General features: G+C 44.6%; 1 protein-coding gene across 5 annotated transcripts in view; it reads right to left on the bottom strand.

Annotated features, from left to right (window-relative positions):
- Positions 1 to 13,748, bottom strand: part of SVIL (supervillin) — a 226,376-nt gene that overhangs the window by 51,131 nt on the left and 161,497 nt on the right. For 2 of the 5 annotated variants that reach the window (XM_032395875.1, XM_032395876.1), the window contains exons 8-13: positions 9,347 to 9,381; positions 8,716 to 8,777; positions 8,292 to 8,431; positions 4,494 to 4,737; positions 3,500 to 4,073; positions 2,451 to 2,676 (exon numbers count right to left, since the gene is read on the bottom strand). In XM_032395875.1, coding sequence (XP_032251766.1) covers positions 2,451 to 2,676; positions 3,500 to 4,073; positions 4,494 to 4,737; positions 8,292 to 8,431; positions 8,716 to 8,777; positions 9,347 to 9,381 — 1,281 coding nt within the window. Of the gene's footprint in view, positions 1 to 2,450; positions 2,677 to 3,499; positions 4,074 to 4,493; positions 4,738 to 6,591; positions 6,688 to 8,291; positions 8,432 to 8,715; positions 8,778 to 9,346; positions 9,382 to 10,095; positions 10,267 to 10,622; positions 13,744 to 13,748 lie in introns of those variants that run through there. The other 3 variants (XM_032395877.1, XM_032395873.1, XM_032395874.1) reach the window with 3 other exon arrangements.

Here is a 13,748-nt window from a genome sequence, read left to right as displayed (position 1 = left end):
GGATAAGATTTCTGATAGCCCAGTATACTTTAAAAGAGGTTTCAAAGGTCTTACCCCTAAAGAACACACAATTCATTTGACTTATAATATTTTTCAAAGAAGTACCCAAACAGGGGCAATTTAAACCCAAATCCTTTAGGCAGTTATGAAACAGCTGATTTTACTAATCCAGTGGAAAAAGCCAATGGAAGCCTACGTGTTGTGCTAGTTATGGTTCAAACTTGACATTCTGGATGTCAGAAAAGAGGAAGAAAGAAAAGGAGCCTTTAGGGATGTTTCCTTGAACCTCCGGCCTACCCTAAAAGAGAAGCATACTGAGGATTTCCTGTAACTTCTTAGGTGTTACACACTTCTAAGTCCCAGTTATCAAGTACAAAACGGGGATAGCATTGCCTCCCTGTAAGGGCTGCCTTCAGCACTAAGTCCGTGAGAAATTCCAAGGGCGGGAGATGACCCCTGGCGCCCCTCAGGATGGAAGACTCACCACGCCCACCTCCAGAGAAGAAAAGAGATGTGGATACACGAGGCTGAGGAAGCGAGAGCTGCAGCTTTCTAGAAATGATGAAGGAAATCTGCAAAGTCCAGGCTCTACATCTTACTAAGAGTCTGATGTGAACATGGAATTGGAAATAAGCCATGCAAAGAACATGTGAATCGAGAAAATTCACGTAGGATGAGGGCGAATCTTTCTACCACTGCTGCCTCGTTGACATTTCTGTCCTCTGCTCAGTGTCCTAGTTGGGACACAGGTGAGCTGCTAACACACCGGCCATGAGCACGTGGCAAGCTCACCCCAGCTACCAAGGGGAAGCTGGAGACAGGCACCTGGCGTTGGTCCCATTGCCCCCTGTGGGCCTTAGTGGCCCTTGGAACCAAACCCCTCCTTTGGTAAAACGGGGCAGTCAGAAGAAGTTAAAATAAGGTTTGAAAGTTCTATGTTATATGTCACCTCACGAAAGAAATAGGAAAGCCCAGATACTATATGAAGAGCATTCTTATTTGAAATAGGTCAAGCTTCATTCTTTCTTTCTGAACAAAAGGGAGGGATCAGAGCCCCACTTCAGGAAAAAGGATCACAGATGGGCTGTAAAGATACGCAGTTTTGTTTTTTCAGCAAAGTACAAATAAAAATACTATCAAGATAAGGGGGGAAAGATCACTGGTGATATATTTTCTAAGAGAAGTGTCTCTCGTCCTTTATTAGCGGCTATGCTCCTTATAAATTATGCTAATAGATGTCTCTTCCTTCTCATGCAACCGATTATCAGGAGTAGGATCTCTGGGATCAAACTCTCTGGGCCAGGTTTTGGTGGAGAAGGAATTCAAGCCAGCCCAGGCCAGACAGCTTCTCTGACTCAAGACCTCACTCTCATTTAGCTGATGGGGTAACATCAGCCCCTTCATCTAAGCCCCGGTCCAGCAGTCTCATCTACTGTGAATTTTAAACAGGCAAAAGTAAGTAAGATTCAACAATCTTACTAATTTGTCAGTTGAGAAAGGCTCCATCTATCTAACCTTCTATGCATCATGCTCAAAAAAACTTGGCTTGAAAAACAGAATGAAGAGTTTTGATCGTGGTTTGATACATAGTCTTAGGTAGTGCAAAATGTATCCGGAGAAATCAGAGTGACCACTGCCTGGCAGAGCAAGAAAGCTTCCGAATGATGGCAGGTGCTAAGGAAGGGTCCAGGTGGGCAGAGCGGATGGTGGGCGTAGCTGAGCTGGTCACACTGGAAAAGTACAGAGATCTTTCCGCATCTAGTCTTTTTATCGCTATGACATCTTTTGCTGCTTAATTCCACGGTGGCTAAAGGTTAACAAGGAAAATACAACCTGAAATATTTAGCTCCGGCTCCTTGTACCTGTCCCATTTAAACATACCCTTTCAATCCTCCATTAGTTTTTTGGTTGGGTTTTTTTTTTTTTTTTTTTTTGAATGAAATGAGGTTACAGTGTTACTCGATACTCCAGTGTAATCTCTCATAGCTATTATCTGATATAAAATGTTCAGAAGAGTTCTCCCTTTCACTTTCTGTAGGATAAACTAAACTTAGATTCGAATCCCAAAGATGTCTGTCCCAAATATGGGTTTATCTTCATTCCGTCTACATACACTTTACATAGACAAACAGTTTGTCACAAAGCTGTGCGTGCATTCAGTCTGAAGCCACGTGTCTGATGGGGAAAGAGCCAAGATCTCTGCTCCCATCACGGGACAGTCCAAGAATTTCATAGGTAAAAAAGAAAACGGAACCCCAAACAAATGAAGCAAGCACAAGTCTGCGTCTGCTCACACCCACGTCTGAGGCTGAAACTGGCACTCCTCCAGTGGTCACCACCCCCTGTGTGCTCACGACATCATCTCTGCCCATTACTCACAGCTTTCTCTACAAGCAACTTGCAAGCTCCATCCCCAACAGAATTACTTTGCAATCATTCGATCGTGTTACCTTTCTTTAATGGACATGGTTTTGCTGGCTGAATCAAGGATGCCCTCCACCGCAGGCACTTTGATGTCTCCGGCAGCGAACATCGCACACGGATTCCTGGAATACTTCTCCTGCCCCGGTTCTGCAGGATCGTGCTGCCTCCAGGACACGGGGGCTACGGTCGGGGCCACAGTCTTCCCGGCAGCTGTGCCCGTCTGCTCAGAAGCGGGCTCCCCGAACTCTGCTGCTGGGAAGGAGAAGAGCCACGTCAGCATTCCCTCCTCCAGGCAGACATTCCTCCAGCTATTCACCCCCAGCGGTCCCGCACACAGAGTGCAATCTGGGGGTGCGGGGGAGTGTCACCCAATCTACATGGATTCATGCCAATCTGTAGCGTGCTATACTCGGCGAGGAAACCAATCTGCCCAGGAGGTTACTGCACACAGCAGATGGTTTTGTGACAACTGGTCTTTTCCTGCGTGCAAGGCACAGGAAGAGAGCTTTCACTACACACTACAGAACGTTTCTCCTCCTCCAAAACAATCCTTTTTACATTTCAAATGGCCAGAATCACATGCTAAAACCACCATGGTAAGTTACACGCGATCATTTTCTGTAAATGCAGAAAGAGAATGAAAGCCCCAAGCAGTATAGCTTACTAGTCTGCATACCAGGACCATGGAAGGAGTCTGGAAATCCACAGTCCTGGGTTCAAGTCCTCATTCCCTGTGCTTACTCAGCCCTTTGGAGTCACCAACTCATAAAAGGGGCCGACAGGGCTAGCAGCTCACAAGACCCTTATGTGAGTTAATGTGCCCAAAGTCATCAAGAATCCTTGTCAGGATGTGTGAGAGAGCTCCAGTTATTTTTATTATCGAAAAACTGATTAATCCACTGAACAGTTCAGGTCAGATTCAAGGGGAAGAGTAGGATTCACCCGTGATTTCTAATCGATACGAGTTATAAACTGTCCTCCTACTTTAATTAAAAATAATCACAGACACACACAACCAATCAAGCAGACACCAAAAACCCAGGTGGTTTCTAAAACTTTCGGAGCAGTAACCTACCTCTTAGCGAAAACTTCCTTCTTGGGACATTCTCCATGTCGACCTTCTCTTCAAAGGGCTGCCTGTCCTTCAAGTCCGGGCTCCCCTGTGCGATGCTTTTACCCATGGAGAATTCCTTCAGTTCATCACCAAGGTGGGCAATGGGAGGATGGGCTAGTTCCAGGCTGCCCTTTCTTGGAACAGCGTATTTGGGTTCCTTAAGGCTGTCTCCTTCCCGGACTCTGTTAAAGGTAGGGCAGGATGGCTCTGCTTCCTCAAAGGACCCGTACTTTTTACCACCATCTCCACCTGTCAGGACTCTCTTGCTTTCTGTCTCTGCAAACTCTCTCAACATTCCTCTGCTCCCACTACTCTCTGCTGAAGGCTGCCAGGCTTGGGACTTCAGGATGCTTCTAACCGGAGAATCTGAATTTTCGATCGAAGAAGGAAACTTATAGTCAGTGGCACTCATGCTGTCGTCCACAGACCGCTTTGTCCGAAGATCCCCTGCATACATTGGCATGACTGTAGGTGTCATGGTGGACACAGATGTGTTAACAGTAGGTGAAAAAGGTATGAGCTTTCCACTTTGCACCTGGGAGGACATAGTTAAAGTACAAAAAGCTGACTCAAAAATACTATCTACATGAATCTCAGTTTAGGGAATGACATAGAATGAACTATTACATTTGATGCGGTTTCACTGCTTATCTTAGAGGGAAGACGTATTTTATATACTGCATCTCACTAATCAAAATCATCTGGGTGAAAAGCAGATTGTGCAGCCTATTTTTCTCTCCATAAAGGACCCATTCCAGATGATTTTAGCAAGCAAATTATGAAAACAAGAAAAGAAAGAGGTACTCGGTATGGCTCTATTTCTTAGGAAAGAAGTTATTACCAAATTCCCAACAGGTAACACAGTTTATCACCTTAATTCTATCTAGGAGCCAACACCGTGGTCCTGTATTTTAAGCACATACCCGCAACCTGGATTAGATCACAGCCTACCCACCTGTTCCACCTCTCCAAGCGTGACCGGCTGAGTTTGATAGCGAGCATTCATTCTCCTCTGTCTCATGTCTATTCTGTTTCGGGTAGAAATAGCTTTTGAGACTGGCTGGGACAATTTGTTAAACAAGGCCAACTTCTCTGCTAAGCTCAGAGTGGAGGAGTCAGGTTCACCTTGTTCAGCAGAATCTTTACCCTCATTTGCCTGGTCTCTGGCTAAAGCTTTGTGGTGAGCAGATGCCTGTAATCTGAAAGGGATAAAAAAAAAAAATCAGTGACACAGATAAACACAAACAAAAGCCCGTTGCTAAATTTTGAATATTAACTCTCTTCCAAGCATCACTTAATTCTGAAAAGGACTGGTTTCTCCCTACAGAAATTTAAGACAGGTGTAGGCACTGTTGAGCTATTAACAAGCCTGTGAGTAGCAGGGGAGGGTGGGGACACAGGCATTATCAATTTCACGAAGAGCAGAACTTTATCTCTGAATTATTTCTAAAAAGTGAATTTCTTCTTGAAGGAACTGAAGTCAGCTTGGATATACCTTATCTTAGAGACAGTGTATCAGTGGTATCAACAACAAATCAGGCCTAGGGAATCCCAAGACATTATCTATGGCATGTCTAGATATTATCTAAATATGTGGTTCAGGGGCGCCTAGGTGGCTCAGTCGGTGGAGCATCTGACTCTTGGTTTCGGCTCAGGTCATGATCTCAGGGTCATGAGATCGACTCCCCTTCCCCCCACCGTCAGGATCTGCACTCAGCACAGGGTCTGCTTGAGATTCTCTTTCTCCCTCTCCCTCTGCCTCCATCACCCACTCCCGCTCTCTCTCCCTCGCAAATAAATCAATCTTTAAAAAAAATAAACATGTAGTTCAGAGGTATTCTTTTCATTTTATAGAACTAGGAAATAATATAGTCATTCTGTCAACAACATATCTGTAATAAGGAGTTTGGATTTTCACTTGCTAAACACAAATGGATCGATTTTAAAGATTCCTTCCCTCCTTCAGTGCAGCATTTTCTCTCATAGCTTTCTACCAGTTTTCTAAAAGGTACTTAGACCTGTAACTCCCAGCACCTTGAAAAGTGAAGGACATTTCAGGTGCTGTTAAATCCCTCCACATTCCGGGTGGAGGAGAAGGCCTCCTGTGACCTGGTCACGGTTGATCTTGGAAGGTTTATGACAACGTGGATTGAGGCCACTGGCAAGTCCAGTTCTCAAAACCAGCGGACAGTACATTCTGTCTTAACTGCAAGTAATCACCAATTCACAAGTTGCCCCAGACTAAAGAGCAGTGTCAGCGTTCCAGGGCATCATGAAGATAGGAACAAAGGCAACCTGAGTCTCACGTGTTTCCGAGGTGTAGTGTGGAGAGAGGAGAGTAACGGCCACCTACTTTCCTGGACAGAACCCTGCTTCTGGGTGGGGCCAGATCTATTTCTGCACTGCCGTTTGACTTCTTTTAATCTTATTTTTGGCCTTTGTGTTTTGGCCCCTCGCGGTGAAACAGGGGATACCTACATGCCGTAAGGCCATACTTTCAAAACACCGTAATTCAAAGCTTAGTAGTAAAACATCTAAGTTCAGACACCATAAACGATTATTGTCTCAATCCCAAAAAGTCATGGCCTCGTCTCTCTATATGTTAGAAACAGATAAGGTTGTTTCTAGTGTGTATTTATGACTACAAGTGCTTACAAAAACCGGGGTATTACTGGAATTCCAACATTCATGTCAAATCCTCATTTTCCTATTAACCTTTATTAAGTGCTAGTAGTTTAGATGGAGGATGAAATTTCTTAGAGATGACCGTGATTATGAAAAACAGAAACAAAACAAATGGATGAGTGAGTTAGTGCGATCCTAGTTCCAGTACATGATGTGAGCAGGGAGATGAAAGGTTTCCTCATGCAGGCCTACGTGAAGTTAGCAGTGTCTCTCTCTCACTACGACAAAGCAGGATGGCACCCCTCCCCCGGCAACTTGTTGCACTGACGCGTTTCTCCAACACATGAAAGGCATTCAGGATTATGAGATGCATCTGCTCTCTCGGACCTCTGCCCTGAGGGCCACATGCAGCTACTTCTGTCCGGTACCTGGCGGGCTGTACAGTGCTCTGAGCTACACTGGGACTAGGAAGTCTTGCCATTACAGGCTGGGAGGCCACAGAGCGCGAAGCAGGGGTAGGTTCACTTTAGAGACAATTGCCAAAGAAGGAACATTCATGAGGAGAGAGAAGAAAAGAAGCGTTAAAGGAAAACATAGTTTTAATTCAGAAACGGTAAATAAATATTTTAACAAAATTATTTACTAAGTATTCTGGGGGAAATTACAAAAGAACCTGAAAAGCAATTACAAACTTAGGAAATAAGAGACACAGGCGACGCAAAGTGAATGGAGTAAGATTAGGTTTTTAAAGCTTGGAAAGGATTTACCCTGACTTCAGAATAAATGTCCTGATTTTGAAAAATAGCTTAAGAAAAAGCTAATATCAACCACCAGAAAATCAGTAGATTACGCTCATGTTTTAGAATGTTGTTGTCAATCTGTTTTGTAAAAAAATCAGTATCCTCATATAACCTACATGCACATCAAAGTAGCTTCAGGGAGCCTTACAAAGGTGATAATTTTTGTTTATGTTTACTGTTTTGCTCCCACGAGTAGTTGCTTCTTGGTATACAACAGCCCCTCAAACATTAAAAAACCAAAAGAGCCGACCTGCTCAGAGTTCCTAATGAACATAAGAAGTGCTACTCCACAAATACACCACGAAGCTCGGAGTGCCTGGGTGGCTCAGATGGTTAAGCGTCTGCCTTCAGCTCAGGTCATGATCCCAGGGTGCTGGAATCGAGCCCCACATCGGGCTCCCTGCTCAGCAGGAAGCCTGCTTCTCCCTCTCCCACTCCCCCTGCTGTGTTCCCTCTCTTGCTGTGTCTCTGTCAAATAAATAAATAAAATCTTTAAAAAAAAAAAAATACACCACGAAGCTGACGAGCAGCTGGGTAAGGACGTGAGGGAGTTGCTCAGACAGCAGGGCCACAGGTGCGGGCTGCGGCAGACACCTCTCGGGGTGTCCATGCCCTGAATGAGACGGATGTGCTTTCTCCGGGAAGACCGTGGGTGTGTCCGGCGGAGGCATGGAAACAACAGTTAAAAACCCAATAAAAGTCTTCACTTGACTGAAGCAATTATCTCTGAATGAATTACTTTGGGAAATTCATTCTGAACATACTGGAATGGACTGCTCAAGTATGGAATGTCATCAAACTTCCAAGGAAATTTTTAAGTTTTTTGGTGATTATTTAAAAACAAATTAAAAAACAAAAAACCTCAAACCCCTTATCTTTTTTGAGATATCTGCTGAAATATTTATGGATGAAATGCTATCTGGGGTTCACCTGAAAACAAAGCAAGAGGACAGGGGAAGTGGATGGGGTGTGGGAAGAGCAAGACTGGCCAGGCTGCTGACCGTTGAAACTGGGTGGTCAGTACACGGGGGCTCATTATATTAATCTCATGGTTTACATTTTCCATTGTAAAAAAGATTAAGAAAGGCACAGACCAAAAAAATTAAAATTCCTCTTGAGGTTTTTCTAGGAGATACAGGCAAAACACCCCATTACAAGGTTCAGAGAGACCACAGTAAGGAAAATCCCAAAGAACCAAGGTCTCTGTGGCATCTAACCAAACCATCTCCTGATTGCTTCATTGTTACTTAAAAGGCTTTAAATCTTTTTTTTTTTTTTTCCAAGAAGACATTTCAGCCGAGGCCACGAGGTCACGAGGGGGGACTTACGTGGCTGCAATGGCCACTTCCTCGGTGGTAATGGGCTGGGTGTGGGATCTGTCCTGTAGCCGCCGTAGTCTTTGTTCCACGGCTGCATTTCTGGAGCGTCGCTTTGGAGCGTTTTTCTCATCAAATGATTTTTCCATTTCCTAGGATCAGAAACAATGCGGAATCCTTATACGTTTGAGGAAAGGACACTGGGGCCGCAATGTCTCTGCTCTGTTCCCCTAACAGGGCCCCCGGGAGGGACCCCCCCCGTGAGGCTCACATCATTCTCAGAAGTGTGCACCTGTGTGGTGTCAGCAGGGGTCACACCAGCCAGGGGCTCAGAGAGAAGCACGTGGGCTGGGGCAAGGGGGGCAAGGGGGGCCGGAGGGGCCCCGTGCAGGGAGCAGGGGGACGGTTTCGCTTCAAGCACTTCGGCACACCTTACCCTGAAAAGCAGCCTCTTGGCAGCGACACTCAGCTTGGCTCGTTCGTCTACCTTTTCTTCATCTGTAAAAGGCCACAAAATAAAAACTGAACATCATTAGAAAAATGTAGGTGAAGTCTCTGAAAAGTTTCCCAAGGCCGCCCTGGAAATCCTTTGAATATAAGAACGGATGTACCAAAAATTATAATTGGCAATATTTTCCCCTTGGAGGGATCCCATTCTTCTGCTCAGTGAAAAGGTGCTAATTTCCATTGCAATTAACCAGACAAAACTCTGTCTGGACTGGAATTTTCTATGACGATATTTGAACAATTGAAGTTTAAGAATAGATTTTATGCAAGGAATTTCTCTTCTTTATTGTTACATAGTAACAAGAAATTAACAAAAAGCTGCTGCTTTAGCCAATCAGTTGTTTTAATATTATTCATTCCACAGTTCTAAGTCTCTCAAAAATAGGGAAGAGCTCACCCGAGAATCTCAACTAGGTTTTATTAGACTCACAGGAAAAAAAAAACCTGCAGAAAAGAAATCGGTATGCTCCATAATCTCATCCTCTCAAAGAGCAAAACCTTACGGAAACCTAATCTGGGTGAGATGATAGAGAAGCGGCAAAAGGAAAACAGATACTTGCCCTCAGCAGTTGGCATTTCTGAATGCGAAGCAGACCTAGGAAAGACATTAGGCAAATAATAATAACAAAAAATTAGCCGGTGGGAATAGAAGATCTAAATAAAACATCAGATTAAAAGTTAAAGTAAAAACAAAAGTAAAAATTCAATTGAAATCTTTTAAAGAATATCATCCTGCTAGCAATTCTCGTTGTGAATACACAGGTACAGGTGTTAATGGACACAGTGGAGTGTGTGGGCACACAACCCAGCCAGGTGCACATCTCGTGGAGACAAACCAGAACCGAGTGTGACTTATTAAACACGACTGGTCACTTTGTAGACAAACCTCATCATCTCTATGCATAAGCATAGGATCGTATAAAACTCAGATATGACGAATAGACAGACATTTATAAAACGAATATAAAATCCCTACTTCTTTGCACTGTAAAATCTGGTGAATACTCACTGTGGATTCTAATTTAACGAGGGCATAAGAAATGAAAAGGGGTAAATGAAGAAAAATAATGTGTCTCACTTCTTACCATCTGAATGCAATGTAAAACTGTATTGTGATACTGTTGTCACGGGCAGTGTTCTTTAAAAATACATGTATACAAGCCACATAAGTATCTCTTATAGATTAGATGGAAGAATGATGAAATCGCCACGTCCCATTTAAACAGCGCCAGGACCATCACTGTGGGAAAATCCCATACGACTGCTTTTAAGTTCCTAGACTACAGAACTACACATCACGCATGCCTACCTATCCGATTCCTTTCGTTCTGCTGAAGTTATAGGTTGAGTTCTAAATCTCTCGGAAGTTTTCCTACTTTCACCAGGAGAAAAATAGCGTCTTGGTTTCCGGGACCCTCTTTCCCGTTCCACACCGGTAGGCAAGCCAACGCCTTCGGTTGACTTCTCCACCCGGGATTGGCTTTTAGAGTCATCGGGAGGGAGTGTACAGAAGGGAAAGGAGAGACAGAGAGAGAGAATAAAGCACAGGTTTATGCATCTCAGTGAGGCAAGGCCCAGACACCGCCAAGTCCCGCTGCATGCCCCGACCATGCACTTAAAGGAGGCGGAGATTCCAGCGACCCAGTACTGTAGCTCCCCATTAGTAGGCAGAAGCAGAATGGTAGTTTTTGAGCCATTTCCTGTACGGTCTGCCCTGCACACTGGTGAGCTAAGCTAACATGACTCAATGCAGGACACACCACAAGTTGAGAAGTGAATAATTCTGCCAAGGACGTGCAAGTGACACATCAGGAGGATGTTTGAAACATCACCTACAGTTCGGGTTTCTTGTTGGCATTGACAGACTCCAGAAATGCATTTCGGAGCTGGGCGACAGAGACCTTCGTGTCCAGCATGCCGACGTCCGGGGGGGGCCCTTCAGCTTTGGAACTCTGCGGCTCTGGTTCTTGCCTGGATGTGGGGTCCTTACACTTCAGGGCCTGCAGCTGAGGGGGGCCCGTGTAGTCAGACAGGGAGCGGGTGAGGACCTTGCGTTTCTTCGTCAGGCCTTCCTTCCTGTGGCCTGTTGCCCTGGCATCTTGGGACACGGGCTGGCTCTGAACATATAAAACCACTTCTTGTCTGCTGATCCTTTCCGTGGGTTGTTGCTGAGCTGCAGGCGGGGGCGACAGACTCTCTGGTTCCTTCTGATGTTCTGAGGTGACTGTGCTCACAGCAGGCTTGCCGAAGTCTTCGTTTCCAGAGGGATCTTCGTGGCTTCTCGTAGGCTCATGATCCTCCAAAGCCAAAAGTGATTTCCTGCTTTTCTCGAGAGCTTCAGTGAAGAGCGTATCTTCCTCTGCTTTCGATTCACAAATATGGAGAACTGGGGTATCCCTTCTCTCACTCTCTAGAACCTTCAAGGTGGGAGGCTTTCTGACATGCTGGGTGGCTGACCCCCCCCAGCTGCATTCAGATAAATTCTCCGGGGTCTCTGAGGTCACCAGCGTGGCCGTGTGAATGGGGTCTGCCGGTTGGACATAGCCTCGGATTGGCTGTCCCGTGGAGCTGGCTGCCTTGCTCGAGACCCTATCGAAGGCCGAATTTTCTGACTGAAAGGATGAGCAATGGACGGGCACTGGCTGATGTCTCCTCTGAGTGAAGGGCTCGGAGGCCACCTCAGGGCTGCTTCGAGCACTCTCCTCTTTCACCATTTTTTCTCTAACCTTAACTCTTTAAGAAAGAAAAAGGATTTAAGTTGCAAAGTGCAGTAACTGCTTCACGGGGAGAAAGCATGCGTGGACCATAGATTACCCGTGAATGGAAATCCACCCAAAGGCAGAACCACTGGTGACAGTGCATTTCTGGTGGTTAATGTCAGAAACCCACTGCCTGCCGGATGAACGATTTCGAGTTTCCAAATGTGCGTACAGACATCAGTGTGGCGCCAAACTCACTCCGCCCTCCATAAAGCTGAGATGGCTCGGATGCCATCCTGGGTGAGAATGGATGTGCCTTCTGACTAAATGAATGACCAGAAGCCATGGAAAAATCCATTAATATACAACAACAGCATGCATGAGGGCACATCAAGGCTGTTGGTGGGAATCTGTAAACCCTCCACCCATACAGGCCTTGTGTGTGGACTCTGGGGGGAGTTTCCAGGTACACACACCTATTGACCAAATGTGATTTCACTGTCCCCTGGAAATGTAAGAACATTTGTGATTTTTTAATTTTTTTAATTGAGCTCAAAATACAGCAAACAATCACCCCTTTCAAGCACTCAACTAAACATTCCCAAGCTTTTTCATGCAATGCAGACTGTATTCATTCATTCCTAAGACATGTGACCAGTTTGGACATCATTACTACTAACCATTGTCACACCAAGAAGACTGTTAGAGAAAAGATATTTGTTGAAAGAACTAACAGACTAAACGTTTTCTCCCCTTTGGAATCGCTATTGGACCCTTAGTTAAAAACTCATGTGAAGAGAGATTGCTCTCGTTTCTAGAGCTATTTAAATATCTGAGAGCAAAACTGAAATCCAGTTTAAAAGCTACAGCCCTTTTTCTATCACTGCAGAAGCAAAGTAGCCAAGAGCTCTGGCCAGGGGCACCTCAGAGACCTGGATTCAAAAATGGCTCACCCAGTTCTAGCTGTGTGGTCTCAGGCAACTTACCTGGCTCAGTTGCCTTGTTTTTAAATGGAAATCGTAGTGACAAAATGTAATGTGATGTTGGCAAAGCACTTGGATGGCTTAGTACTAAGTACTCTTAGCAAAAAGTAACCATTTAATAGTGTTAGCTGGTACTTATCTTTGCTTTCTGAAATGCCACATAGTGAGAGAGGAGAAACCATTGAAACTGTTCAAGAATGGATTACTAATTGGCAATAATCCTTAAAAAGTAAAACACATTTTTGGAGTGGGAAAAGTGATTTCTTGGGGGAATATAAACCTTCATGTACTGAAGATTAGTCAGCAAAAATAATTATTTATGACAGTTTTGGAAGAGAATAATTCCTTAAATGACAAATGCACCCTGCTAAATTTGATATAAACTCCTACGTGTTTTTCCACATCAGATACAGGATATCTATGTATATTTCGTTAACAAAAAAATCAAAGACACACATAAAAGGCAGTTACCATGAACAATTCAGGAGAAAAAAAAAAGCACTCTGAGTTGTTATTTTTCCCAGAGACTAGCCAGTGTTGGAGGTTTTCATATTTATAAGCTTTGTTAATCAAAAGAAGACTGAAATGTGGTTCAAGTTCTCCTGTGGAATGTGTCCTTCTAATCAGAGACAATCTGAATGTTGTCCTCAGCTGAGAACAAAGTGACTATTAGAAACTCAGTATATGGGTGCTTTGTCCTGCCAGAGACTTAGTCATTCTCACTCCTTCCGCCTCTCCCTGCCCCCAACCTTAAAAATGAAATGATAGGTTTTTTTTTTTTTTTTTGTCTGCCTTTAAAACCACATGCCCTAAGTGCAACTGGTGAAAATTAACTATTGGTTTAGGGACAAGGAGACGTGACAAGGAGGAGGTGGAAGCGCTGGGCGGAGGGGGTGTAGACCAGATGGGACACTGGCTGGTTAGTTAGTGTGACTGAAGAGGAGAGCAACCAAGAGGCTCCTCACGACTGCCCCCACTTGACGGTATGCAGGTTGGTTTGAAAGGAGAGAAGCAAGAAGTGTCATCAAAAAGATTTCCAAAAAGAGGAAAAAAGAAGAGGGGGGAATACTATTAGCAGGGATTAGGGCGATCGGAGGCGAAAAGCAAACGTTCAAAAAGTAACTTCCAGCAGCCCCTTGTGAACACATCATTTTCAAATGCACTGCCATTAACAGAGGGCAAGAAGAGAGTTAGCATTTGGTAACGTGTGGGACAGCAAGGCAAGTCAGCAGGGAAGAAGCACTCACTACACATAAGCCAAGAGGTTCAGCTCGGGATAT

This window comes from Phoca vitulina, unplaced genomic scaffold (genome assembly GCF_004348235.1).
Source record: "Phoca vitulina isolate PV1807 unplaced genomic scaffold, GSC_HSeal_1.0 scaffold88, whole genome shotgun sequence".
Classification (NCBI taxonomy): domain Eukaryota; kingdom Metazoa; phylum Chordata; class Mammalia; order Carnivora; family Phocidae; genus Phoca; species Phoca vitulina.
Note: the sequence above shows the minus strand (reverse complement) of the source record. Positions and strands in the feature narration are given on the sequence as shown.